We start from the raw sequence: 25867 nt of genomic DNA, 5'->3' as shown, positions 1-25867 counted from the left end.
ATCGTCCTCATGAACACAGATGGAAAAAATTCTTAACAAAACATTAGCAAATCATATCCAGCATATATAAAAAGGTCTACATGGGGCACCTGGGTGGCTCAGTTGGTTGAGTGTCCAACTCTTGATTTCAGCTCAGGTCATGATCCCAGGGTTGTGGGATCAAGCCCCATACTGGGCTCCACACTGAGCGTGGAATCTGTTTAAGATTCTCTCCTTTCCTCTGCCCCTCTCCCCTGCTCCTGCATGCTCCCTCTCTCTCTCTAAAAAAAATAAATAAATAAATAAATTATACATCTTAACCAAGTGGGGTTTATCCTAGGAATACAGGAGGGTTGGCTTAATATCAGAAACTCAATGTAATACCCCATATAAATAAAGGACAAAAACCACACAATCTTCACAAAGAAAAAGCACTTGACAAAATCCAACACTCATGATAAAACCTCTCAACAAACTAGGAATAGAAAGGAACTTCCTATTCCTATTCTAAGAGCAGCTATGAAAAACCCACAGCCAACATCATTCTTAATGGTGAAAGACCGAATGATTCCTCCCAAAATGATTGATAAGGCAAGAATGTCCACTTTTGCCATTTCTATTCAACACTGTGCCATAAATGCAGACAGTGTGCACTGAAGCAAATAATTAAAGACACCCATACTGAAAAGTAAAGGAGCTTTCATTTGTAGATCACATATTATATATCTAGAAAATCCTAAGGAACCCACAAAACAACTATTAGAACTAATAAAGTGAGCAAGGTCAGAGACTACAAGGTAAACATAAAAATTAATTGTATTTCCACATACTAGCAATAACCCCAAAATTAAATTAAGAAAATAGTTCCATCTGTAATACCTTCAAAAAGAATAAAATATTTAGGAATACATTTTTAAAAAAGACTTGTATACTGAAAATTACAAAACATTCTAAGTAATCGGAGAGATGTTCCATATTCATGGATTGGAAGACTCAATATTGTTAGGGTAGCAATTCTTCCCAAACTGATCTATATATTCAATGCAATCCCTATCAAATTCCCAGCAGCCTTTTTTTTTTTTTTTTAATGTTTACTTATTTTTAAGAGACAGAGAGAGACAGAGTATGAGCGGGGGAGGGGCAGAGACAGAGAGAAAGACACAGAATCTGAAGAGGCTCCAGGCTCTGAGCTGTGAGCACAGAGCCCAACATGGGGCTTGAACTCACAAGCCATGAGATCATGACCTGAGCCGAAGTTGGACGCTTAACCGACTGAGCCACCCAGGCGCCCCCCAGCAGCCTTTTTTGTAGAAATTGAAAAGTCGATCCTAAAATTTATATGGAAACACAAAGGACTCAGAACATCCAAAACAACTTATAAAAAGAACAAATTCTAAGCTTATTATAAAGCTATAATAATCAAGACAGTGTGGTAAGGATATACATAAAGACCAAAGGAACAGAACTCAAAGTCCAGAAATAAAGCTATATGTTTAAATTGATTTTCAACAAGGTTGAGAAGGCAATTCAATAGGGAAAGGATAGTCTTTTCAACAAATGGTTCTTGGACAACTGGGTAGCTATCTACAAAAGGAGCCTCACACCATACACAAAAATTAACTCAAAATGTATCTTAGACCTGAATACAAAAACTGAAACTTCTAGAAGAACAGTAAGGAGATAATCTTTGTGACCTTGAGTTAGGCAAAGCTGTCTTAGATACAACACCAAAAGCACAATCTATATTTAAAAATTTGATAAAATGGATTTCATAAAAATTTAAAACGTTTACACTTCAAAAGATATCATTAAGGAAATGAAAGATATGGGCCAAGAGGGTACTAAGCTAAGTGAAATAAATCAGACAATGACAAATACCGTAGGATTTAACTTGTATGTGGAATCTAAAAAACAAAACAAATGAACAAAACAGAACCAGACTCATAAACACAGAGAACAAATCAATGGTTGCCACAGGATATGGGATGAGGGGGATGGGCAAAATAGGCAAAGAAGATTAAGAATTATAAACTTCCGGCTATAAAACAAATAAGTCATGGGGATGTAAAGCACAGCATAGGGAATACAGTCAATAGTACTGTAATAACTTTGTACGGTGACAAACGTAACTACACTTATAGTGGTGAGCATTTCATTATGTATATAAAATATCACCATTCTGTACAACTGAAATGAATACACTGTAGGTCAACTATACTTCAAATTTGAAAAATTTGAAAAAAAAAAAAAAAAAAGGAAACGAAAGGTCACAGACAAGAAGAAAAATCTTTCTAAATCACATATCTGATAGAAGACTTGTATCTAGAATACATAAGGAATTCTTATAACTTAATGATAAGACAAACAACCCAATTTAAAAATAGGCAATAGGGGGCGCCTGGGTGGCTCAGTCGGTTAGGCAGCCGACTTCGGCTCAGGTCATGATCTCGCGGTCCGTGAGTTCGAGCCCCGTGTCGGGCTCTGTGCTGACAGCTCAGAGCCTGGAGCCAGCTTCGGATTCTGTGTCTCCCTCTCTCTCTGACCCTCCCCTGTTCATGCTCTGTCTCTCCCTGTCTCAAAAATAAAAATAAAAACGTTAAAAAAAATTTTTTTAAATAAATAAATAAATAAAAATAGGCAATAGATCTGTATATACATTTCACCAAAGATGTAGGAAAGGCTAATAAGTACATGAGAAGATGTTCAATATCATTTGTCATTAGGGAAATGCAAACCAAAACCACAATGAGGTAGACCACACATCCCTAAGAATGGCTAACCTCAAAAACAAGACAATAACAAGTGTGGACGAAGATGGGGAGAAACTGGAACTCTCATATACTGATGAGAGTGTAAAATGGTACAGCCATGGGAAAGTTTGGCAGTGTCTTTAAAAAGCTAAACATAAACCTAGTATACTATTCAGCAGCTCCAATCCTAGGCATTTACCCAAGAGAAGAGGAAACAGTAGTCCATACAAAGACTAGTACATGGGGGCACCCGGGTGGCTCAGTCAGTTAAGCCTCCAACTCTTGATTTCGGCTCAAGTCACTATCTCATGATTTGTGAGATGGAGCCCTCTGTCACTGGCAGGGCAAAGCCAGTGCCTCTGACACTCAGAGCACTGACAGTGCCTCTGCCACTGGCAGGGCAAAGCCTGCTTGGGATTCTCTCTCTCTGCTCCTCCCCCACTTGTGCTCTTTCTCTTTCAAAATGAGTAAATAAACATTAAAAAAAAAAAAAAAAAAAAGACTTGTACATGAATGTTCTAACAGCTTCAATCACAAAGTCCAAAGCTGACAATCCAGACACCATCAATTGGTGAATGGAGAAATAAAATGTAGTAGTCACTCAATGGAATACCATTCAGTAACAGAAATGAGGGAACTACCAATTCATGTTGCAACATTGATGAACTCCATAAACATTACGCTAGGTTAATGAAGCCAAATGCAAGTCTATATGGTATATGATTCCCTTATGCGAAATGCCCAAGAAAGGCAAATCTAGAGACAGAAAGATCAGTGGCGGGCTGGTGTTCGAGCAGGGGTGGTCTCCAAGTGTCATCCCCTTGGCTGGAAGGGAGCCTGCTGGGGTGACAGAAATGTTCCAAAACTTTGTGTCATTGTGATGACGATTGCACAAGTCTATACATTCGCTAAAACTTACTGAATTTTACACTTAACATCAGTCATTTTATGGTGTTAAATGACACCCTTATAAACCTGAAGAAAAAAATAACCAGCTCAAGGGAAGCACAGAGGGAACAAGTCTGGCAATAGAATGGCAGTTGTTGAAGCTGAGTGATGGGATATGGGGGCTCCTTACGCCGTGTCTTCTTCTTTTGTACATGTTGAACACTTGTTATAATAAAAAGTTTTCTTAGAGATTTTTATGTGTACAAAAATGTTCTAGAGGAACTTTTCTTTTTTCATCAAAGACTATGTACCCCTGACGAATGGACTAGGAGGGTAGCTGTGTGACTTTTTCATTGATAACTTATTTACCCTGTTTTCCAGGTACATGGATCACCCATATTCAAAATAAATATTTACATTTTAAGAAGGGGAAGGAAATGGGTTGCCTCTGAAAACACCTGGGCAAATTCCTCTGAAGATGTACAGAAAACGGGGGCTAGAAGGCAAGGACGGTGCAGAGGGGATTCTGGCAACAGATGCAGGAGTAACCAGTGCTGGCTTCAGCAGCGCATGTACTAATTAGAACTGGAACGATAACGGCGATTAGCATGGCTCCTGCACAAAGATGTGTGAGTAACCAAACAAGATCAGTAATCCTTAATCTTGCGGAGAGTACTGCAGACCCCTCTGAAACTCTTCTAAGTCACTGGGATGAAAGGTACAGCATAGAGAAGCAGTCAATGATACTGGAACAGTGTGGTATGGTGACAGATGGCGAGCAGAGCATAACGACTAGAGTTAACAATCAATGTTGTGTGCCTGAAACGAATACAACACGTGTGTCAACTATATTTCAATTAAAAAAAGAAAAAGAAAGAAGGATCTAGAACCTGTTCCCAGAAAACACACTCCAAAACACAATCTGATATATGACTCCAGGCCTAGAAGTTCACCGGTCCCAGAGATAAGACCCTTGTACTTGTTACCATTCCGACTTTTTCTGACTCTTTGACTTTATTGTTGCTGCAGCCCAGACAACCTGATAGAGGATGTTTGATCCACAGTTCATTTCTGTAAGGAAATTAGGAAGTAGCAAAATACCTGCTTTTTAGGAAATTCCTTTGTACCTTCCTGTAACTTTTAATTATCGTCATAGCAACTTCCGTGTGTGGTTCACTATGAAAAGCCAATTAAGTAGTTAGCAAATGTCTGTTCAGAGCCAAGAAAGGAGTGGGAGGGAGTCCTAACATGTGAACCAGCCCATTCAACATTATTTTGCTTTACTCGGTTTCCAAGTCACGAGGCAGCAAAGGTAGCGCGTCAAGAAACAAGGCGATAGCAATCTAGAAGCCCTTCATGGTGTAATCTAACACGCCATCACTGGCAAAGATATGGGTGACCTGGAAAGTTATAAAGCTCAAGAGACCCAAGAATCAAGGTCTTGCCCTCCCTACCTATTTTATTCTTGGGGGGCTGGGCAGGCAGAAAAATCTCTCCCAAGAGCCCAATGAAGAACTGGTAGGACTAAAAAGTACCCCTTTCCTCCTAAAATTTGCTCCACCCAGTTTGAAAGGTGTGAACAATTAACTTCTTCCAAGGAAAATAGGAAGTTTCTTCCCCCTACGAACTAAAAATTATGGGGCGCCTGGGTGGCTCAGTCAGTTAGGCGGCCGACTTCAGCTCGGGTCATGATCTCGCGGTCCGTGAGTTCGAGCCCCGTGTCGGGCTCTGGGCTGACAGCTCACAGCCTGGAGCCTGTTTCAGATTCTGTGTCTCCCTCTCTCTGACCCTCCCCCGTTCATGCTCTGTCTCTCTCTGTCTCAAAAATAAATAAACGTTAAAAAAAAAAAATTTAAAAATTAGTTCATTCACTCATACTTCTCTGTAGCCATAAGTTAACATTCTCACTTCTGGAGCCCCCTGCCTTGCAGTCTTCTTTCCCATAAATAGCATCACCCCAGTGATCGAGTCTGGCCTGTCTGAACAGCTTTTCTGGTTCTTATTCCACACCTCTCCTGCTGCAAAAGCAGCACCTTCCTGAACTGTAAGCTAGACTCTTTCATTTCCTTCTCAAAGATACAGTCACCATTTTAAGATCATGTAGTAACTGCTCCCCAGATTAAGAAAAAAATAAAGAAAAAGAAAACGGCTTTGGGGCACAGTTTGCCAACAATGAACTGAAATCAATTACCCAATCAGTTAAAGCTCCCTAAGAATTCAACCACACATGCAAGATGGCTAATGACAGCTTAGGACCACTTACCAAGCAGCCCCCATGGAGCTAAAGAACTAATAGAGGAAAAAGAAAAAGGGAGGAGGGAGAACCAAATTAGCCACAGGAGGCTCTGAAAATGTAGCCTTTATTTCAGAGCTCATAGATACAGAGTTGCTGTTGAGCAGATACATAAAAGACTCAAAGCTGTTCTTTGGGAGTTGGGAAAACCCACAGCCAGCTGTGCAAGAGTCCAAGTGAAAATAATAACTACCCTCACCAAGCAACAGACAACCAGGCCTAAACCTTCAGGCCATAAAGTGCAGAAATAAAACACAAGAAATGCACTCACCTTCCCTCTCCCCTTTGGGCATTTATAAAAGAACGCTCAGTTAGTTGAACCAACAGGCTTAAATGGTTCCCCTCTGGAAGACTTCAAACCTTGGAACTGAAAAATTACAGAGAGCTCTTTTTGTGCTAGGCACTCTCATCTCATATTCTATTTAATCATTACATCAATCCTTTGAGGACAGTATCATTCTCGTTTTAAAAATCAGGAAACTGGGGGCACCGGGGTGGCTCAGTCAGTTAAGCATCCGACTTTGGCTCAGGTCATGATCTCACAGTTCGTGGGTTTGAGCCCCACACCGGGCTCAGCGCTGACAGCTCAGAGCCTGGAGTCTGCTTTGGATTCTGTGTTTCCCTCTCTCTCTACCCCTACCCCTGCTCGTGCTCGCTCTCTCTCTCAAAAATAAACGTTAAAAAAAAATTTTTTTTTTAAATCAGGAAACTGATTCAGTATGGGATGATATCAAGTTCTGAAGATGGATGGTGATGAGTGTTGCACAACAATGTGAATGTAATTGATGCCACTGAACTGTGTACTTTAAAAAAATTACAATGATAGGATCTCCTGAGCCCCTCATCCCCTCACATCCCCTCATCGGGTTCTCTGCTGTCAGTGCAAAGCCTGCTTCAGATCCTCTGTCCCCTTCTTTCTCTGCCCCTCTCCTGCTCGTTCTCTTTCAAAAAAATAAACATTAAATTTTTTTTTTTAAAGTTACAACGATAAATGTGTACATACATGTGTATATATATGTATTTTTTTTAAACACACACACAAAGATTTTAAAAATGGCAATTGAAGTTTAAAAAACAGCTTGCCCAAAGTTATGAAATCAATCACAGTGTCAGATTCTAGCCCAGGTCCTTAGACCAAGGCTTAGTTTCTTCACCTGTAAAATGGACTTTTGTAAGGATTATATGGAATAGTGGATGGGCATATGGTTTATCAACTGAAATATCATGTGAGTAGAAATTTTTCTCTTAAAGTCAGGTCACATAGGTGGTTACTACAAACCTTTGATAGCTTTTGAATCAGAATGTCAGAGTAGGACACACCTTATGAGACCAACTTATTCGGGGGTTGCAAATTTAAACACTTAGTGGGACCATGCACGTGACCTAAACGGTGACGCTGCTCAAGAGTAACACAGGAGGGCACCGAGGATTGGTGAGCTGGGCCCCATATGGGGAACGCCCTTGACAGGGAATCTGGGCCCAAATTCTCAAGAGAAAATGAAAACCTAGAAGCTTTTAAATGTGAAATCTCCCAATTATGAAATGTTTTGGCAACCAACTCAAAAAATTTTAAGCCTGTGCCAGTCAAAACAAAACAAAACAAATTAAAAAAAAAACCCACCCCAAATCAAGTCCACATGAAGATGTGGCCCATGGACTGCGAAATTTATAGCATCTAACGTACCACGAGTAGAAAGTAAGGCCCGAAGATGTTAAGTGACTTGCCAGGGCACCCACACTCCCTTCTAAACCGGCTTAAGAATTCAGTTCCAACTTATGATTTGATTTTGTTTTTTAAGAACTGTTAGTAGCACTAAGCATATCCTCTGAATACAAAACCTCAGGATTTCAAACCGTGGGAGGCCTGTCAGTTTAATGCTCAGGCATAGGTGAGAAATCATGTTAGGAAGGCAGAGAAGGAAGCAATGAGGAGGACGGAGATGGAACTGAGAAGTCCTGGGTGTCCCCAACAGTGCCCCATTTGGGAAACACTAGTGTCAGCAAATGGTTCAGGGATCAAAGCAGGTTGGGGGGTGGTAGGTGGCTATCATTCGTCCGTGGCCAGATGGCCCTGCTCATCCTGGGTCCTTCCCACCTTCCTGCCAGTGCCCAGAGATCAAAACTCAACCTTCTCCAGCATTCTGTGACCTGTTTCTTTAATGCCAAGATCAAAGGAGAACTTTCGTCCAAGTTGTAAAAAAGAAACCAAGAGGCAACTTAATGTTGTCTCAGTCTCCTCTGTACTTCCTGAGAGGATTAAGGTGCTCCTTTAAAGGGACTCCTCAGAGAAACACATCGGAACCAGGGCCTGGGGTCGGCACCTTAACTCCAAGGACACAGCGGCTCCTGTGGAATCCAATCCATACCAGGTAGGGCAACTGGAGAGATCAAAGAGGCAGCACACCCAGTAGACAGCAGCTGGGAAAGACTACAGACACTATGATCATGGGGGGAAAAAAAACACTTAAATTTGAGTATTCTGAAGTACAGAATTTTCAACCTGAAATTTTGAAACCATTAACTCCAAACTTTAATCTCACGTATGACATTTGTGGAAACAAACCAAAAAAACGCCAAAGTGACTTGCCTCAGGCCACAGAGTGGATCCGTGTCAGTGCTGGGACTAAGCCCAGACTGCTGACTCGGGCTCCAGGGCTCTGTTCTCAATGAGCAGATACCAAGCCACACGCGAGGCCCGGACAAAACAGCAACTTTCCCACACATGGGACTGTTGGCAGAGTCCAGGCCTCCTGCAGTCCAGCCCTCTACCATCCAGATTTAGCCATTAAAAACAGTTCGTGTGCTTCTGACTGGAACTGCTGGGATGGGGGTAGTTGGCTACACTGCCTCCATCTGTCCAAATGAAGCTTGTGGTCATTCGGCCCATTCCCCTGCTTCTGGACTGGATCAAACCCAAATAACTTCAAAACACTGTGAACTGACCTAGCAATTCCACTCCTAGGTGTACACCCAAAAAACTGAAAATATGTGTTTGCACAAAAACACACACATGCACATAAATGTTCACTGCCACGTTCTTCACAACAGCCAAAAGTCCCAGCGTCCATCAACAGATGAAAGGATAAACAAAATGTGGTCTATCCACACAGTGGAACATTATTCAGCCACAAAAAGGAATGAGATATTGATACATGCTACAACATGGATGATCTTTGAAAACATTATACTAGGTTTAAAAAAAAAAAAAAAGCACCACATATTCTATGACTCCAGTTACAGGAATTGTCCAGAGTAGGCAAATCTTATACAGATAAAAAGTAGATTAGTGGTTGACAGGGACAGAGGAGAGTGGGAAGTGACTACTAAAGCATTTCTTTTTGGGGTGATGAAATGTTCTAGAAGTCAATGGTAGTGAGGATTGCACAAGTTTGTGAATATATGGAAAACCACTAAACTGCCACTTCAAAAGGGTGAATTTAATGGTATATGAATTATATCCAATAAAGAAAGGAAAACGATAAAATCCAGATCGTATGAACCATGATACACGTGAGAGAAGTACAGTTTTATTCTCCAACTGGAGGTCTCCACACTCCTGAGGTGCCTACAAATGTACTCAGTGGACATTTTCCAAATGCCACCAAAATATTTCCCAAAACATATTTCATATGCTCAGTAATTCCAGCAAGAATGAGATACGGGCTTGCCTCTCACCCAAGACCCAGGTAGAACAACTCAGTATCTACTTTATAAAGTCCTCTAAATCCAGGGTACTAGGAAAGCAGGAAACTGACAGAACTTCCATTTACATCCAGGTAATTTACATCATTTACATCAGCCATCCACTGCTATGGTGGGAGAAGTCTTGCCCTGCAGCTTTAGGAAACACCCACTGTGCAAACACAGACCTGAGAGGTGGCAGCCCAACCCCTGAGGAAGAAGAGCCGTTCACCAAAAGGGAGGGAGGGAAAATTCCATAAAACGTCTCTAGCAACTTGCACCCATAACCCTAACTTTCAAAACAAAAGGACAAACCCAAAACCCAGCCTGTTCCCATGGTCAATGAATCCACTAGCTTGGTTCCTCTTTAGTTGTATGACTTACCACAGAAACCCATATACCCCCAGAGCACATCCACACACCTCCATCCCCACTGGTTGTGAAACATTAATTATACAAGGGTGTGGGGACTGTTCTGACTTCCGTGTAATAAACGCTTGACACAGACCAAACTCAAGTCTATCTGTGACCCCACTCTGCCCTGTTACGCACGTCCCTCTGTAATACACTTGCTTCCACTCATTTTCACTATTGCATCAAACATAAAGTTTCTCATGTGCACCCTTTAAACTGGCCTCTGTGAGTCACTGTATACATTACAACTTCAGCTTAAAATCAGTTACTCTATACACCATGAAAGCACAGGACGATACTCCCAAGTGATGTGACAAACACCAAATCACTGACCGTGCTTTTCACCGAACTTAGAATAAAATCCCAACTCCTTTTCATGGTTTCCCTGCAGGCTGAAAACAAGCTGGCTCCCCAAATGGAATGTTCTGGAGGGGTGGGAAAGGGAAGCGCCCTAATAGAACAGTCTATTTCAAAATGCAGCCCACAGACTACAAACTGTAGACTACAATCCACTGCAATGATAGGCGTGCTTCTAGAAACACAGCTGCTCTTGCCTCTCCAGTTTCATTTTGCATCATTCTCTCCCACCCCCACCCCTCACCATGCTTCAGCCCCTCCAGCCTTCTGTGTTCCTCAAATATACCAAGCTCTTTCCCACGCTGGTCCTTTATGCTTGCCATTTTCTTTGTCTGGAACATTCTTTGCATTATGCTGGTTCCTTCTTGTCAGTCAGGTCTCAACTCACATCACCTCTGAAAAGACTTCTCTGACCATTTACTCCAAAGTGGTTGCATCACCCCATCGCCCCTAAACACTATCACTTTACCTTGCTGTCTCCACAGCATTTATCACAATCTGACCTTATGTCATTCATCTACCTGTTCACTGGTTCACTGCCTGTCTCCTCTCCTCGGACTAGAAAAGCTCCGCAAGGGTGGGGGATCTTGACCCTCGAATTCACAACTACATCCCTAGTTCCTGCCACAGAGCAGGCACTCATATATTTATTCAGTCAATGTGTGCCAGAAATACGTATTGCTAACTTATTACCTCTTTAAAAACCTCTGAACAGGGCAGGAACTTCCCCAGTGCAATGTGATAAATGCCACTTTATTGAACTTTTCCCCTCGGGCAAAGGAGGGTGTGACTTTTTCTGTTACATTCTTACACCATTCTTGTTTTGAACATAGTCCAGAGAAAAATCAGTTTCAACACACCACTTGTGGTTTAAACTGAAGTCTGAAACCATAGAAATCAAGCAAGGCTATGAAATCTTTTACCTGACCTCTGAGGTTCTAAATAAGGAATCCCTCATTAAACAAAAAGGATGTTACCAATTGGTTAACAGGAGGGAAACTCATTGTCAGCCATTAACATACCATTGTTTGGAGAAAACCAACACCAAAGAATTTACACAAGAATCTTGTCTGTCTGTCTTTCTTTCTTTCTTTTTTTTCTTTTTTTTTGCTGAAGTTAAATGTCAGCTCCTTTTTTTCTGTCTTCCTTTGCATTTACTCTCAGGATGAAATTATCTGCTGAGGAAGCAACATACAGGAAGACCTAGAAAATCGCTCTGGATGAAGTGACTTCAATTCTGGTTCTGGTCTCTTGACAAGGAGAATGTGAGCTGAGCTTCTGGAAGGAAGGTCAGTCTTTCATAGATCTACTTCCTGGGTTCTGTACTAGGAGCCAATAATGTTCTGACCCACATTCCAGGCACAGCTCTTTTACCTGCACTCTTATCCACACACAGGCTTCATCCTAACAAGCTCCATTCTAATGAACCCTCCACCTAAAGAGCTGTGTGGCCCTGCAGGGGCACCCAAGAGGGAGGCAGCAGACAAGGCTGGTAAGGTGTTTTTCACAACGCAGTTCACAGATCACCTGCATCATAATCACTGGAGTGCTTCTAAAAGTGCAGATTCCTGGGCGTCACCTAGACCTACTGAATTACAACTTTGGGAGTGGGGCTCAGGAAACTACATTTTTAACATGCCTCCCCCACGCACACCCCGAGTCTTATGCACAGTGAAGTTTGAGAACCAATGGGATAAAAGCTCCCCAGAAGAGAGGCAGACAGGTGATTTAGAGACGGGACAAAGGTTTAGGGAAGGGTCTGGAGACAGAAGATGGGGAGGGGGGGCGGGGGGCAGTGTAAGGGCATGCTCCGGGGTAGCGACAGTCAAGACCTGTGCGCGGTGGGAACAGTTGAAGGTGGAGGTGAGGACAGGGCTCCGGAAAGGATCTGAGACGGGGTTTGGGCTGGGAGGCCGGTCAGAGGTGAGGTCGCATCCGCGAACCGGTCAGGACAGAGGGGAGGCGGGAGGCGGAAGGCGGAGGGACCAAAGTCTGGACGTGAGGAGGAGGAGCAAGAGTGGAAATAATAGGGGGCTCTTCAGAGGGGTCGGAGCTGGGAAGTGAAAATTAGAAAAAAAGGGGGTCACAGGAGGTGGAGACCAAAGCAGGAATAGGAACCCGGCCGAGACGGTAACCGAGACCTTCCCTCCTACCGAGTGCCTCCCCCAAAACTCTGGGCCCTGACAAGCCTGAGTGTGGGGCCAGGGTCGGGGAGAGGGAGTTTGGGAGAGACAAGCCCAGTCAGGGACGTCCCTCAGGACTGAGCTAGGGGTCCCGGAGGTGGCTCGGGCCAGGCATGGGGCGCTGGAAGGTCCTGGGAGCCCCCGGAGGACCCCGCTCCAGCTCTGGCTCCCGGAGTCTCCTTCACTCACCATCGCCGCCGCCATCTTGGATCCACGTGTCGCCGTAATGACGTCAGCGGAAGTGGTGTTTCCCTGGTTACGGAGTTTAACTCCGTGGGGTGCTGCCTGGCTTCAATCTCTCCCGTAGTCGTGTTCAGCAGAGGGGCGAGAAGACTTAACTCCTGATCGGCAGCCTGGTCTGGGCAGGGAGGTCGCTGATTAGGTGACGAAAGGATGGTGTAACTATGGGGGCCATATTAACTCCTGGCAGAGACTGCGCCTCCTCTTCTTCCCCACTGTATTGTGGGTAATGGGGGTGTGCGTAAACGCGCTTGTTCTCTGGACGCCATCTTTACTATTGGCAGGAAGACCCGTTGCCAGGGTTACCTGAGGCCCTGATTTAATGAGTGGGATGGGTACCAGGGCTCCAATAGCAGTCCAACTACGAGAATAATTTGTAATTAAGTATATGATTATTTGCTTGACTATTTTATATCCTCTCTAATAGATTGTGATTCCTATGAGGGTTAGATCCGCTTTTATTTAACCTTGTACTACCTTATTCTCATTGGCAAAATAGGTAGGGATTATAATAATAGGTTTATGATGAGGATCTAATGATATAATGTTATATGGTAGGTATTCAATAAACAATTGTCTTTTTACATTTATTTTATAATCCTTCAGGTAGATGGTAGGTGCCCAATACAATACACTACTTATTAAATGATGAAAAGCAGCATATTTCATGGAGGAAGACATCTTTGAATATGGACTTCACCATGGCTTGGTTAGCTAAGAGTGTGACTGGAGGTAAGTTACTCAATCTTGCTAAGCCTCAATTTCCAATATCTGGAAAGGGGACTCAAAAGAGTCATGGTGTTAACATTGGGAAAGATCTGCAAGTTCATTTATTCCATGTATTGCTGTAAAGTGGATACAGTACCAGTGTTACCAGAGACTTTTTCAAAAATTTGTTTAAAAAAAAGAACCATGAGATCATGGACCTGAGCCAAAATCAAGAGTCCAATGCTCAACTGATTGAGCCACCCAAGTACCCCCTTAGAATGGGGCATCTTATCTACGCTCTCCTTTGCCACCTTGCAGGGGAGGAGTGCATGAAGTCTTCCCAAAGCATTGGTGGCAAAAAATTTATTTCCATGTGTTTTTTTTCTTTCGCTTTTTTATTTAACAGACTTTTTAGAGAATGTTTATTTTGAGAGAGAGAGAGAGCGAGAGAGAGAAAGGGAGGGAGGGGGAGAAGCAGAGAAAGAGGGAGAAAGAGAATCCCAAGCAGGCTCTGTGCTGTCAGCATAGAGCCCCCAGTTCGGGGTTTGATCTCACAAACCATGAAAAATCGTGACCTGAGCTGAAATCAATAGTTGGACACTTAACCCACTGAGTCACCCAGGCACCCCAGCAGACTTTATTTTTTAACGTTTATTTACTTATTATTTATTTATTTATTTATTTATTTATTTATTTAGAGAAAACATGAAAGGGAGAGGATCAGAGAGAGAGAGAGGGAAAGAGAGAATTCCCAAGCAGGCTCTGTGCTGTCACTGTGGAGCCTGACATGGGGCTCGAACCCATGAACTGTGAGATCATGATCTGAGCCGAAATCAAGAGTTGGACTCTTAACCGACTGAGCCACCCAGGTGCTCCCAGACTTTATTTTTTAGAGCAGTTGTAAGTTTACAGAAAAATGAGTAGAAAACACAAAATTCTCATATACTCCCTCACCTGGTCTCCAGTTTCCTCTATGATTAACATGTTGCCTTAGTATGCTACATGTTACAATTGATGAGCCTATTATTATTTTTATTTTCGTTAACTTAATTCTGTAATTTGCATTATAATACACTCTTTGTGCTATGCATTGAGTTTTAACAGATAATGATATGTATCCACCATTAAAAGTATCATACAGAATGGTTTCACTACCCTAAAAATCCCCTATGTTCCTCTTTATTCATCCCTCCTCCTCTGCCAAACCCCCGGCAACCACTGATCTTTTTATTATCTCTGAAGTTTTGCATTTTCCAGAATGGCACAGTTGGACTGCATGGTGTGTAGCCTTTTCAGGTTGGCTTCTTTCACTTGGCTCTGTGCGTGTAGGGTTCTTCCGTGTCTTGATGGCTCGTTCCTTTGGATCACCGAACAATATTCCAATATATGGATATACCACAGTTTGTTCATCTCTTCACCTGTAGAAAGGCATCTTAGTCACTTCCAAATTTTGACAATTGTAAATAAAGCTACTGCAAACATTAGCGTGTAGCTTCCTACATGGACAAAAGTTTTCAACATGCTTGAGTAAATGTCAAGGGATGCAATTACTGGATTGTATGGCAAGAACATGTGTGGTTTTGTAAGAGGCGACCAAATTTTTTCCAAAGTGACTGCACCATCTTGCATCCCCACCAGCAATGAATGAGAGTTCTTGCTGCTCCAAGTTCTTGCCAGCCTTTGGTATTGTCAGTGGTTGGATTTGGGCCATTCTAAGTAATGTGTGGTGATATCTCTGTTTCAATTTGTACTTCTCTGACATATGATGTTGAACACCTTCTCGTCTTCTCAGGTGAACATCTTCTCAGGTGGCTTGTTTGCCACCTGCATATCTGTTATTTCTTTTTTAATGTTCATTTATTTTATTTTTGAGAGAGAGCGAGAGCACAAGCCAGGGAGGGGCAGAGAGAGAGAGGGAGACCCAGAATCTAAAACAGGCTGCAGGCTCTGAGCTGTCAGCACGGAGCTGGATGCGGGACTCGAACTCACAAACTGTGAGATCATGACTTGAGCTGAAGTCGGACACTTAACAGACTGAGCATATCTTCTTTTGTGAGGTGTCTGTTCAGGTCTTTGACCATTTCTTAATTGGGTTGTTTGTTTTCTTATTGTTGGCCTTTAAGGATGCTTTGTATATTTTGGATACCGGTCTTTTATCAGACATGTGTTTTGCAAATATTTTCTCCCAGATTGGAGCTTGTCTTTTCATTTTCTTTTTTTTTTTTTTTAATTTTTCTTTTAACGTTTTATTTATTTTTGAGACACAGAGAGACAGAGCATGAACGGGGGAGGGGCAGAGAGAGAGGGAGACACAGAATCGGAAGCAGGCTCCAGGCTCTGAGCCATCAGCCCAGAGCCCGACACGGGGCTTGAACTCACGGACCACGAGATCATGACCTGAGCTGAAGTCGGACGCTTAACCGACTGAGCCACCCAGGCGCCCCGTCTTTTCATTTTCTTAACAGTGTCTTTCTCAGAGCAGAGTTTTTAAATTTAATGGAGTCCAGTGTATCAATATTTTCTTTCATGGGCTGTGCTTTGGTGTTGTATATGTCCCCATAGTTTAATCTGTTTTTCCTGTGACCAGATGGATAAATCACAGTATAGGGCAGTTAAACTGAAGGAGCAGGAGGGTAGGAATTGACCCCTGGTCTTGTCCATGTAGCAATAGGCTCCCTCCTATGGATCACTGAACAGCAATCCAATGCACCACAAATCATGAGTGCAAATTCCTACTGCAGGAGATGAGCTCCGCTTTCGAATACCCAAAAACATATCCCAAACAAGAAAGCAGGAGAGAAATTCAGTTACCGACTAGGTAAGTTGAAACACTGCTAGATGTGCTTTCCACTGCTTATACCCAGTTCCTCTGTGCTACTCAGGGGTACAGAAGCAATTCAGGATAGGGCTCCAGGGGACCCTGGCAGGTGCTGTGAAGTAAATCTTTCAGGGGATGCAATGATATAGAAAGGTGTCATTGGCTCCCCATCCCGCTGTCCACCTCTTCCCGTTGTTCCCCTTCCAACAAAAGCTAATGTCAGGCACTTTCAACGGAGACAACATGCAGGAAGGGCCCATTGATCCTTGTCCTCTCTACTTCCTTCCCACATCTCCCTCCCCTCTACTGAGAACTTCCCACACAGGGAACCAGATAGCTCTCAGCAACTACATCTCCAGACTCTGGTATTCCTACGATGGTGGATACTATCTTAACAACCACGATGGCTGCTTGGCCATGGGAAATGCCCCGGCTTCGGACAGCCCTGCAGCCCTAGGGGAGACCCAGACTAACCAGCTCAAGTATCACTGTGGCTTGGCAGGAAAGTCCGGGCTCCAGTCATGAAAAATCATTCCTATCATCTTGGCAAACTCAGCTCTTTGGAGACACAACCCATCCAGCATCCCAGTGCCAATGTGATTAGCAGAATAATGCCCCTCCTCCCTGCCCAAGATGTCCCTGTCTTAATCCCTGGATCCTGTGAAGATGTTGCCTTACATGGCAAAAGGGGCTTTGCTTTGCAGATGTGATTAAGGATCTTGAAAGGGAAAAGTTAGTCTGGATTCTCCAGGTGGGCCCAATGTACTAACAGGTATCCCTACATGTGAAAGAGGGAGGCAGGAGCCGGTCAGGGAAGGAGATGTGACGACAAGCAGTTTGGAGTGACGAGTGGAAGAAAAGCACGAGTCAGGGAATGTGTCAGTTTCTAGAAGTCAGAAAAGACGAGGAAATGAATTCTCCCCTAGAGGCTCCAAAAGGCACGTAGCCCTGCCAAACCCATTTCAGACTCTGACCTCTGGAGCTGTGAGATAATGAATTTGTGTTTTAAGCCACCAAATTTGTGGTCATTTGTTGCAGAAGCCGTAGGAAACTAACATAGCCAGCGACTACTTGGGGGGCCAGTTAGAAAAGCTGGAGCATCGGACCCCATTTCTCTTCAGACTGCTGGTCTTTGGAAGGGTCCCTGCCCCTTTCTGTCTTGTCATCTAGCAAAAAGGCAAATAGATATTCAGGAACTGGCAGAACAAGACAAGCTGTCAGGAAAGCCTTTAGCATTTGTATCGTTTATTTAAATATTTATTTCATGATTTTTAAAAGTTTCCCGTCCAAACCACAGCTGTAACCGGAATCCAGCTGTCCCAGGCACTAGAAGAAATATCAACTTGGGGTCTCCTGAGGATGGCAGACTGGAGATTGCTAGAGTCAAAAAGAGATTGTCCAGTTCAGCCCACCCACCTGACAGGTGAGGCGCTGTGGCTGGGACGAGGGTGGGTGTCCGGGAGTGGGAAGGACAAGCAGGCACCAGGCAGATGGCGCTGGAACCACCTTTTGGGCGTCAGCTGGGTACTCGGCCCTGCCCGGGCTCCACCCATCATGGCTGTTGGTACTGGCTCTCCGTGGCCGTGTAGAAGTCATCCAGCACGCTCTGGATATATTCGAAGGTGGGCCGCTCCTCAGGGCGGTTCTTCCAGCAGCGTGTCATCATGTTGTAGAGTCCCTCGGGGCAGTTCTCGGGTCGAGGCATCCGGTATCCATGCTCCAGTGCCCGGATCACCTCAGGGTTTGACATCCCTGAGAAGGGGCCATGGAGTGAAAAAGGGAGGGACTGGGACAGGGAATCCTGGGGTGGCAGACACTGTTGCGTCCTCAGGAGCCATCACTTCTTACCTCTCCTGGGAGCTGAGCCCCTCCCACTGGGAAAGCCAGGTACCCCTTCCCCAGCCTCCCCTGCAGGCAGGGCAGGGACATGGCACCCAGTTTTGGCCAATGGGAGCTGAGGGGCATTCTCCCAGGAGACTGAAGGAAAGGTGTTCCTCCCTGATGAGAAAAGAGGCCTTGGAAGATACACCCCTCCGCTTTCCTTCAACACAGACACATGATCCTGCCAGGCTCCTCATCCTGGGGACTAAGAACTCGCCTACTGTTTCCACACTCTTAGTTATTTTGTTACTTCCAGCCTAATGCATCCTAATGGATTTAGGTCCCATAACCGATTGCCTGGTTTTTACTGGTGTACTCTCAAGAAAAAAACAGGCAGCCTGTCTCTATGTCACTCTGTGAGTGGGACCATTTCCTTGTTCAACTGATGTTTATGTGGGGTATCCTTAAATTTTTTTTTTAATGTTTTATTTATTTTTGACAGAGACAGGGCATGAGAGGGGGAGGGGCAGAGAGAGAGGGAGACACAGAATCCGAAGCAGATTCTAGGCTCTGAGCTGTCAGCACAGAGCCTGATGCGAGGCTCAAACTCATAGACCGCGAGATCATGACCTGAGCCAAAGTCGGACGCTCAACCGACTGAGCCACCCAGGCGCCCCAATGTGGGGTATCCCTAAGAACAATCTTCCACATGTCTATGATCCCCGATTTTATACTACCAGTCTGGAGCACCAAACTCATACATCCAAGTGCTTCTCTGAACATCTTTACTTGGATATTACAAGTCACGTCAAATTTAACAGGGCTAAACCAGAACTCTTGAAGTTCTATCCCTAGACCATCCACCAACATCTACCCAGCTGCTCCACAAAAACCAAGAGGGTCGACCTTGGTTCTCGTCCCTCTCTCTCTCTGTCTCACCTTCCACATCAGCAAGTCACATTTTTCCTTCTTCTGAAATGTAGTATCAACCCATCAACTTGAGTCTGTCTCTACCACCTCTCCCTGTCCCCACTGCTGTGGCTGTTACCTTCTCCCCAGCCCCCAACCCACTCTCCATGCTGAACCAAAGCATCACTTAAAGATGGAAATCAGATGATGCTACTTCCCTGCTCCAGACTCTCCAATGGCTCCCGTACACTTAGACTAACATCCACAATCCACACCCTTCGCCATGACCATGGGCCCTACCTGATCTGGTCCCTGCCAACCTCATTGTTCACCATCTGCTCTCATTCCTTGTCTCCAGCTACCAGGCTTCCTTGCTTTTCCTCAGGCACATCTCTGGGCCTAAGAGCTAGCAAAGCAATGCCTTCTCCCTGGAATCTTTTCTCTAGATCCTCACTGAGCTGTCTTTCAAGTCACATATGACCTGCTCTGACAGGTGCTGGGGAGCCCCACATCACCCTCTCTCACAGGTGCCCCATGTCACTCCCTCACACACGTCCTGCTTCATATTCTCCTCAGCAGTGATCTCCAGCTGAGATGGAGAGCCTAGGATGACATGCTAGCCTGGATGTGCTCCATGGCTAGGATGTGCTCCTTACGAGCAGAGACCTCATCTCTCACTGTATCCTCAGTGCCCAACACATAGTAGGTATTTGATCAATAGTGATGAATGAACCAAGTATCTACATCTTTTATTTCTAATCTTTTCAAAAATGTCTTTTTAATTTATTTTCGAGAGAGTGCAAATGGGGGAGGGGCAGAGAGAGAGGGCCAGAGGATCTGAAGCGGGCTCTGTGCTGACAGCAACAAGCCTGATGTGGAGTTTGAACTCACGAACCGTGAGATCATGACCTGAGCCGAAGTCAGAAGCTCAACCAACTGAGCCACCCAGGTGCCCCCTTTAAATTTTTTTTAAAGACATTTAATTTTTTTTTAATTTTAAAATTAAATTTTTTTTTTTTTAAGAATCCCAAGCAGACTGCGCTCTCAGCACAGAGCCCAGTGCGGGGCTCTAACTCACACACCGTGGACCATGACCTAAACCAAAATCAAGAGTTGGATGCTTAACTGACTGAGTCACCCAGCTGCCCCTATTTCTAATCTTCATAACCACTTCTGCAAGGTTGATGTCATTGCCTATATTTTTAAAAAGTGAGAACACTGGGGTAGAAGAAGCGAAGTGAATTTCTCAAAGTGTAATCGAGGATGGGGCAAGAACATAAACTCAGGGACCCTTTATATCTACCTTTCCCCTTCTCCCCAGTGTTCTGGCTACAGATCCATAAGGACACACCCTGACCAAAAAGGAACAGAAAATGAGATTATTTACTGAGTCTTGGGCAATCTACATGTTGGGTATACCTGTACCTACGTGGTCTGTTCAGCATAGGGTGCTGCCCATAGACATTGGGGATACAGTCATCCATTCAACAAATAGTTATTAAGTATCGACTGTGTGCCAAGCACAGAGGTGAGCAGTGCAGATATATTAATGAGGAATATAGACATGTTTTCTGGCTTCATAGAGCTCAGTGTCTGGTGGGGAAAATTAAAAAAAAATTTTAATATTTATTTTTGAGAGAGAGACAGAGCATGAGCGGGGGAGGGACAGAGGGAGGGATACACAGAATCTGAAACAGGCTCCAGGCTCTGAGCTGTCAGCACAGAGCCTGACACCGGTCTTGAACCCACGAACTGTGAGATCATGATGCTCAAAAATAAACATTAAAAAAAAAGTGGATGTGTATTTTTTTAAGTGTATTTATTTTGAGAGAGAGAGAGAGAGAGTGAGCATGAGCAGGAGAGGGGCAAAGAGAGAGAATCCCAAGCAGGCTCTGCACTGCAGGGCTCGAACTCAAGAACCGTGGATCATAACCTGAGCCAAAACCAAGAGTCGGTTGTTTAACCAACTGAGCCACTCAGGTGCCCCTGGGTGTGTATTTTGGAGTCAAATGGCCAGAATCTTGTGACTGCTTGGATGTAGCAAGGCGTGAGAGAAAAGGAAGGACCAAGGAAGCCCCCAGATTTTCAGCCTAAGAAATTGGGTGGATGGTGGTACATTGAACTGAGATGGGGCAGGTGAGGGGAGGTTGGGGGCAAGGATCAAGATCTCTGCCTGAATGGACACACTGACAAGTGAAGGGAGCCAGGCTGGGCCATGGAAGCAGTCGCAGCTGATGCCCCCTTCCCTACCTGGGTAAGGGATCCGGCCATAGGTGACGATCTCCATCAGCAGAATACCAAAGGACCAGACGTCTGATTTGATGGTAAAAGAGCCAAAGTTGATGGCCTCAGGAGCCGTCCACTTGATGGGGAACTTGGCCCCTGTGGGGTTGGACAGAGCAGAGTCAGCGAGAGTCTGGGAGCAGTCAGGGCTGGGTGTGTGCTGGGGAACGGGACAGGGGAACACCCTTCAGTCCCGCCTCCGCGGAAGCAAGGGGTATCTATCCTCAGGACAGATATCTAGAGTGGAGAGGAACAGGCACAGGGGTGTGGGGTGTGGCGGGGGAGCTGACACTCTGGGACCCCTCGTTGATTCAGCTGATACTCCAGTGAACCACAGCCCCTGAAGAGTAGGGTCCTCAAGGCCTCGTATAAATGGAATCATACAATGTGCCATCCTGGTGTCTGGTTTCTTTCACTTAACATGATGTTTTGAAAGTGTATCCACGGTTAGCATGTATCAGTACTTCATTCCTTTTTTGTGGCTGAACAATATTCTGTTGTTGCTTCCACTTTCTGGCTGTTGTGAATAATGTTGCTATTCATACCCGAGTTTGCCTGTTTCTGAATTTTATATAAATGGAGCCATCCTGCAACGACTTTTGCATGTAGCACTGGTTTGGAATTTTCCATTGCTGCATAACATTATATTACATGAATGTACCACAACTTATATATCCATTCTACTACTTATGGACATTTGGATTTTTCCCAGTTTTCATCTATTACCCACACAGTTGCCCTCCCCTTAAATCCAACATGCACTTGGCTAGCGCAACCTAAAATTGATCAGAGCCACTGGGTGAGACTACAGGCCTGGAGACTCTATCCAGAAGGACTCCATCAAGCTTAATGACAAGAGCTGGTGCCAGGACAGACACATGTCTCAACTCTCAGCACTCACTCACAGCCCACCCAAGTGGCCCCACGGTCCCTGGGCGGCGCTCCCTACCTTCCCGGGCCGTGTATTCATTGTCCTCAATGAGACGCGCCAGGCCAAAGTCGGCAATCTTGCACACCAGGGACGCAGAGACCAGGATGTTGGCGGCTCGGAGATCTCGGTGAATGTAGTTCCTCTTCTCGATGAAGGCCATGCCTTCTGCAATCTCCACCCAAAACAGACAACTTCATCCTCACAAGTGGCCCAGCCCAAGGTGGGTCCCACCCCAAAACACAAGAGGAGCGTCCAAGTTTGAGAAAACGGGGAAGTGTGTGCACGCAGCTCCCCCTTTCTTATGGAAGGGTCCTGAGCTCAGGTTGGCATTTCTCTACCTTCATGTCCAGGCTGGGGGGAATCTCAGGGCCTGGTTCTCTTTGGGGGGTTTTCTCTAGGGTTCCCAAACTCCCAGAGACTACTTAGAGGAGAAAGCAATGGCATTATTTTCCCAGGAGCCTCCCCCGCTCACACACACACCAGGATACTGTGAGGTACTTTCATCCCCAGCCCTCTTTCTGGGGACAACCTAGGCTAATGTCATATTCTGCTGTATATCTCTTGTACCTTCTTCATTCTCAAGCTTGGGTGGGGAAAATTCATTTATTCGTTCAAGAAAAATCTACTGAGTGTCTCCCGGGTGCCAGACCTATTACTTGAGCAGGTGCTGAGGCAGGCAATGCCCCCGCAGGTGGCGGTAAGTTCCATAAAGCATAAAGCAGAGTAGCAGGACATGAAGTGTAGAGGGCTGTTTTGGATTGGGTGGTCAGGGAAGGCTGCTTTGAGGAGGTGAAGTTTTGGCAAAGATCCAAGTGGTGGTACTAAGTGTGTGAAATAAGAGTATTCCTGGCAGCAAGAACATCATATGCAAAGGCCCAGAGGCAGGAATGAGTTTGGGTGTTCATGGAACAGGGGGCTGAGCAGAAGTTGCCACATGGAGTTGAAGTTGAAAGGGAGGCGGCTGATTGTGAAGAACCTTCTAGGTTTGAAGAGGGGTTGGACTGTATTCTGAGTGCAGTGGGAGGATGGTAGAAGGACTGGAGCAGGAGTATGACATGGCCTGATACATATTTTAATGCCATTATGGCTGCTGAATGAATAATAGATATATGGAAGATTCTTTTTTAAGTTAAAAAAATCTTTTTTAAGTAATCTCTACATGGGGCTCGAACTCATGACACCGAGATCGAGAGTTGCATGCGTTTCCAACTGAGCCAGCCAGGTGCCCCTGTATGGAGGGTTCTTATTCACAGTGAATGGGTCCCTGGAAGCCTCTGACAGAAAGATGTGGGATTTTTTTCCTCAGAGACATTTTCCACTTACAAGGGTTTGTGCGTTTAACTCTCATAAAGAGGTTTATAATGAGCTCCCAGACAACCAGAAAACAGTACTTACAGTTTACAAATTGGGCTTTGAGCTCCTTGGGCCAGGTCTCATTATAATACGTTTATATGTTTTATAGAGGGGGGACACTTTCCAGATCATACAACCAGGAAAATTTTGAATGCCGGATTCAAACCAGTCTGTGGATTTCCAATACCTGTGCCCCACGTTGCCTCCAATTACTGCAGAACTGGAGGACTGTTTTGGAGGATTGCAGCTGGGTGCAATCTGGTGAGATTTTGGGGGTGGGATAGGGGAGCATGGCAAGACAGACCAAACCAAAACAAGCCTACTCAAGGTCAGAGGCAAGTGGGGGGCACACTTTTGGGAAGTGGCCAGCAGGGGGCACCCATGGCTACTGGAACTGAGGTGTGAGGCTTCAAGCTTTCCAGCCAAAACTTGACACTGTGCTTTGGTTGGGAATCGCAGGCTAGGGGTGAGCTGAGACAAGGTCTTGCCGGGGCGGGGGAGGGGGACATTTATCAGGAGTCCTTAGACGACAGAAGAGTTAACAAGGGTTATTATGTTAATGGAAAACATTGTCGTTTATACATTTATCGGAAGATGATACTTGAGCTGAGATCGCATTTACTCTGTGCTCTGGGGGGAGGCACGATTGCTATCAGCCATATTTCCCAGGCAAGAAAGGTTAATCCTAGAGAAATAAGTAACTGGTCCAAGTGGAGACCAGGATTGGAACCCCAAAAGCCCAGCTCAGCATCTGTGCACTAATCCATTACCCTACCTGGATTTGTGGCCTTAGATTTGAAAGAACAGGCACTCATGCTACCAGTTACCATTTTTTTAGTGCCCACAGGCAGACGTGCACGTTATTGATTTTCACATATGCTCAGTGGGGCAGGTGGGATTAACCCAATTTGGGAGATAGTAGAGGTTGATGCCTCGGTGACTCCGGAGTTGGACCAGCTCAGCCTGAGCCCCACAGCTCTGTGATCTCAAGCAAGCTACTTCACTCCTCTGTGCCTTCCTTTTCTTCTCTGTAAAAGGAGGACGACAATAGAACCTGCTTCTGAGGGGTCATGTGAGGATTAATCCTCCATGCCTGCATCAAGGGTTTACAGCAGTGTCTGGCGCGTAAGTATCCACTTTAACAGTGGCTATTCATGCTCCCTGTTGAGGAAAGTGGCATTCAGAGAGGTTAAGCAACTTTCTCCAAGCTACACAGGCAGAACTGGGATCAATACCAAAACTCTGTGTGACTCCTCCGCCCATGTACCTACACAGCGTGGCTTCTCAAGGGTTTGTCACCTGAATGAGTAACGAAGAGGTTCCCTGGGCTCAGGGGTGGTCTAAGAACTAGGAGTTGCTGAGGGGGTGAGATTTCATAAGCACCAAGCAGGCTGCCTTGATGTTGAGCATTAAAACTTGGGTTTACTTCTGAGAGTTATCAGGGAACCCACAGAATTAGGGCTGGAAGGGTCTGTAGGGCTGTTCCAGCTCTGGGCTCTTCAAACCGAATCCTACTGATACCTCAAGGTCGTCTTGTGGGTGACGGGACAAAGCAAAGGGCACCCTCTTCAATCAGAGCCGGTCTGTTTTAAAATATTTGGCTCCTGGGACACCTGGGTGGCTCAGTCGGTTGAGCATCTGACTTTGCCTCAGGTCATGAGTTTGAGCCTCACGTCAGGCTCTGTGCTGACAGCTCAGAGCCTGGAGCCTGCTTCAGATTCTGTGTCTCCCTCTCTCTCTGCCTCACCCCCATTCATGCTCTGTCTCTCTCTCTCTCTCTCTCTCTCTCAAAAATAAAAACATTTTTAAAAAATTAGACAAAATATTCAGCTGCTATATAAGATTTCCTTTCATCAACAGAATTATGGCTTAAAAAAGGGCTTTTGAACTTGAAAAGTACAGATGTGGTCTAATTCCCTCATTTGACAAATGAAGACACTCAGGTTCATGGTAGATCTGAGGCCCAGACGGCCAGTTGGTGACAGGGCTGGGGCATCTTCTACTGCACAATCTGCCTCTCTAGGACTGGAGGTGAAGACCAGGTCCCCAGGTTGCCTCCTTCCTATCCCCAGACCCTCTGCCCTGGACATACAAGGGCCAGGAACCTCTTTCGCTCCCTTGGTTTCTGTTTTCCCATCTGTGAAACAGGGAGAGTGGCTTCTGCCCAGCCTGACTCTCCCCCAGCAAGATTACTTGCCAGTCTGATGGTTATAATTTAGTTACAGGCCAGACTATTGTTTGCCTAGGGACAGGGACCAT

At 45.0% G+C, this 25867-nt stretch overlaps 2 protein-coding genes and 1 long non-coding RNA gene across 7 annotated transcripts in view; 1 reads left to right on the top strand and 2 right to left on the bottom strand.

Annotated features, from left to right (window-relative positions):
* TM9SF4 (transmembrane 9 superfamily member 4) overlaps nucleotides 1–12901 on the bottom strand; it is a 53906-nt gene extending 41005 nt beyond the window's left edge. The window contains exon 1 of one of the 2 annotated variants that reach the window (XM_060614972.3): nucleotides 12735–12901. In XM_060614972.3, the coding sequence (XP_060470955.1) occupies nucleotides 12735–12749 (15 nt within the window). In that variant the 5' untranslated portion in view covers nucleotides 12750–12901. Of the gene's footprint in view, nucleotides 1–11384; nucleotides 11408–12734 lie in introns of those variants that run through there. The other variant, XM_060614966.3, reaches the window with a different exon arrangement.
* On the top strand, nucleotides 11965–17647 carry LOC132666849 (uncharacterized). Of its 4 annotated transcripts, none has more exons than XR_009604871.1 (3): nucleotides 11965–12085; nucleotides 13392–13517; nucleotides 17609–17647. It is a non-coding gene; the product is annotated as an uncharacterized LOC132666849 (long non-coding RNA). The 4 variants fall into 4 exon arrangements; XR_009604873.1 differs by lacking the exon at nucleotides 11965–12085 and adding an exon at nucleotides 12836–12927; XR_009604878.1 differs by lacking the exon at nucleotides 11965–12085 and adding an exon at nucleotides 13077–13161.
* The window catches only part of HCK (HCK proto-oncogene, Src family tyrosine kinase), a 44451-nt gene continuing 33319 nt past the window's right edge, over nucleotides 14736–25867 (bottom strand). Inside the window, exons 11-13 of the mRNA XM_060614994.3 lie at nucleotides 22274–22427; nucleotides 21292–21423; nucleotides 14736–18063 (exon numbers count right to left, since the gene is read on the bottom strand). Of these exons, the coding sequence (XP_060470977.1) occupies nucleotides 17864–18063; nucleotides 21292–21423; nucleotides 22274–22427 (486 nt within the window). The 3' untranslated portion in view covers nucleotides 14736–17863. The remainder of the gene's footprint in view (nucleotides 18064–21291; nucleotides 21424–22273; nucleotides 22428–25867) is intronic.

Source organism: Panthera onca, chromosome A3 (assembly GCF_046562875.1).
Source record: "Panthera onca isolate mPanOnc1 chromosome A3, mPanOnc1 haplotype 2, whole genome shotgun sequence".
Classification (NCBI taxonomy): domain Eukaryota; kingdom Metazoa; phylum Chordata; class Mammalia; order Carnivora; family Felidae; genus Panthera; species Panthera onca.
The sequence above is the reverse complement of the archived record's forward strand: the minus strand, read 5'-3'. Positions and strand labels throughout refer to the sequence as shown.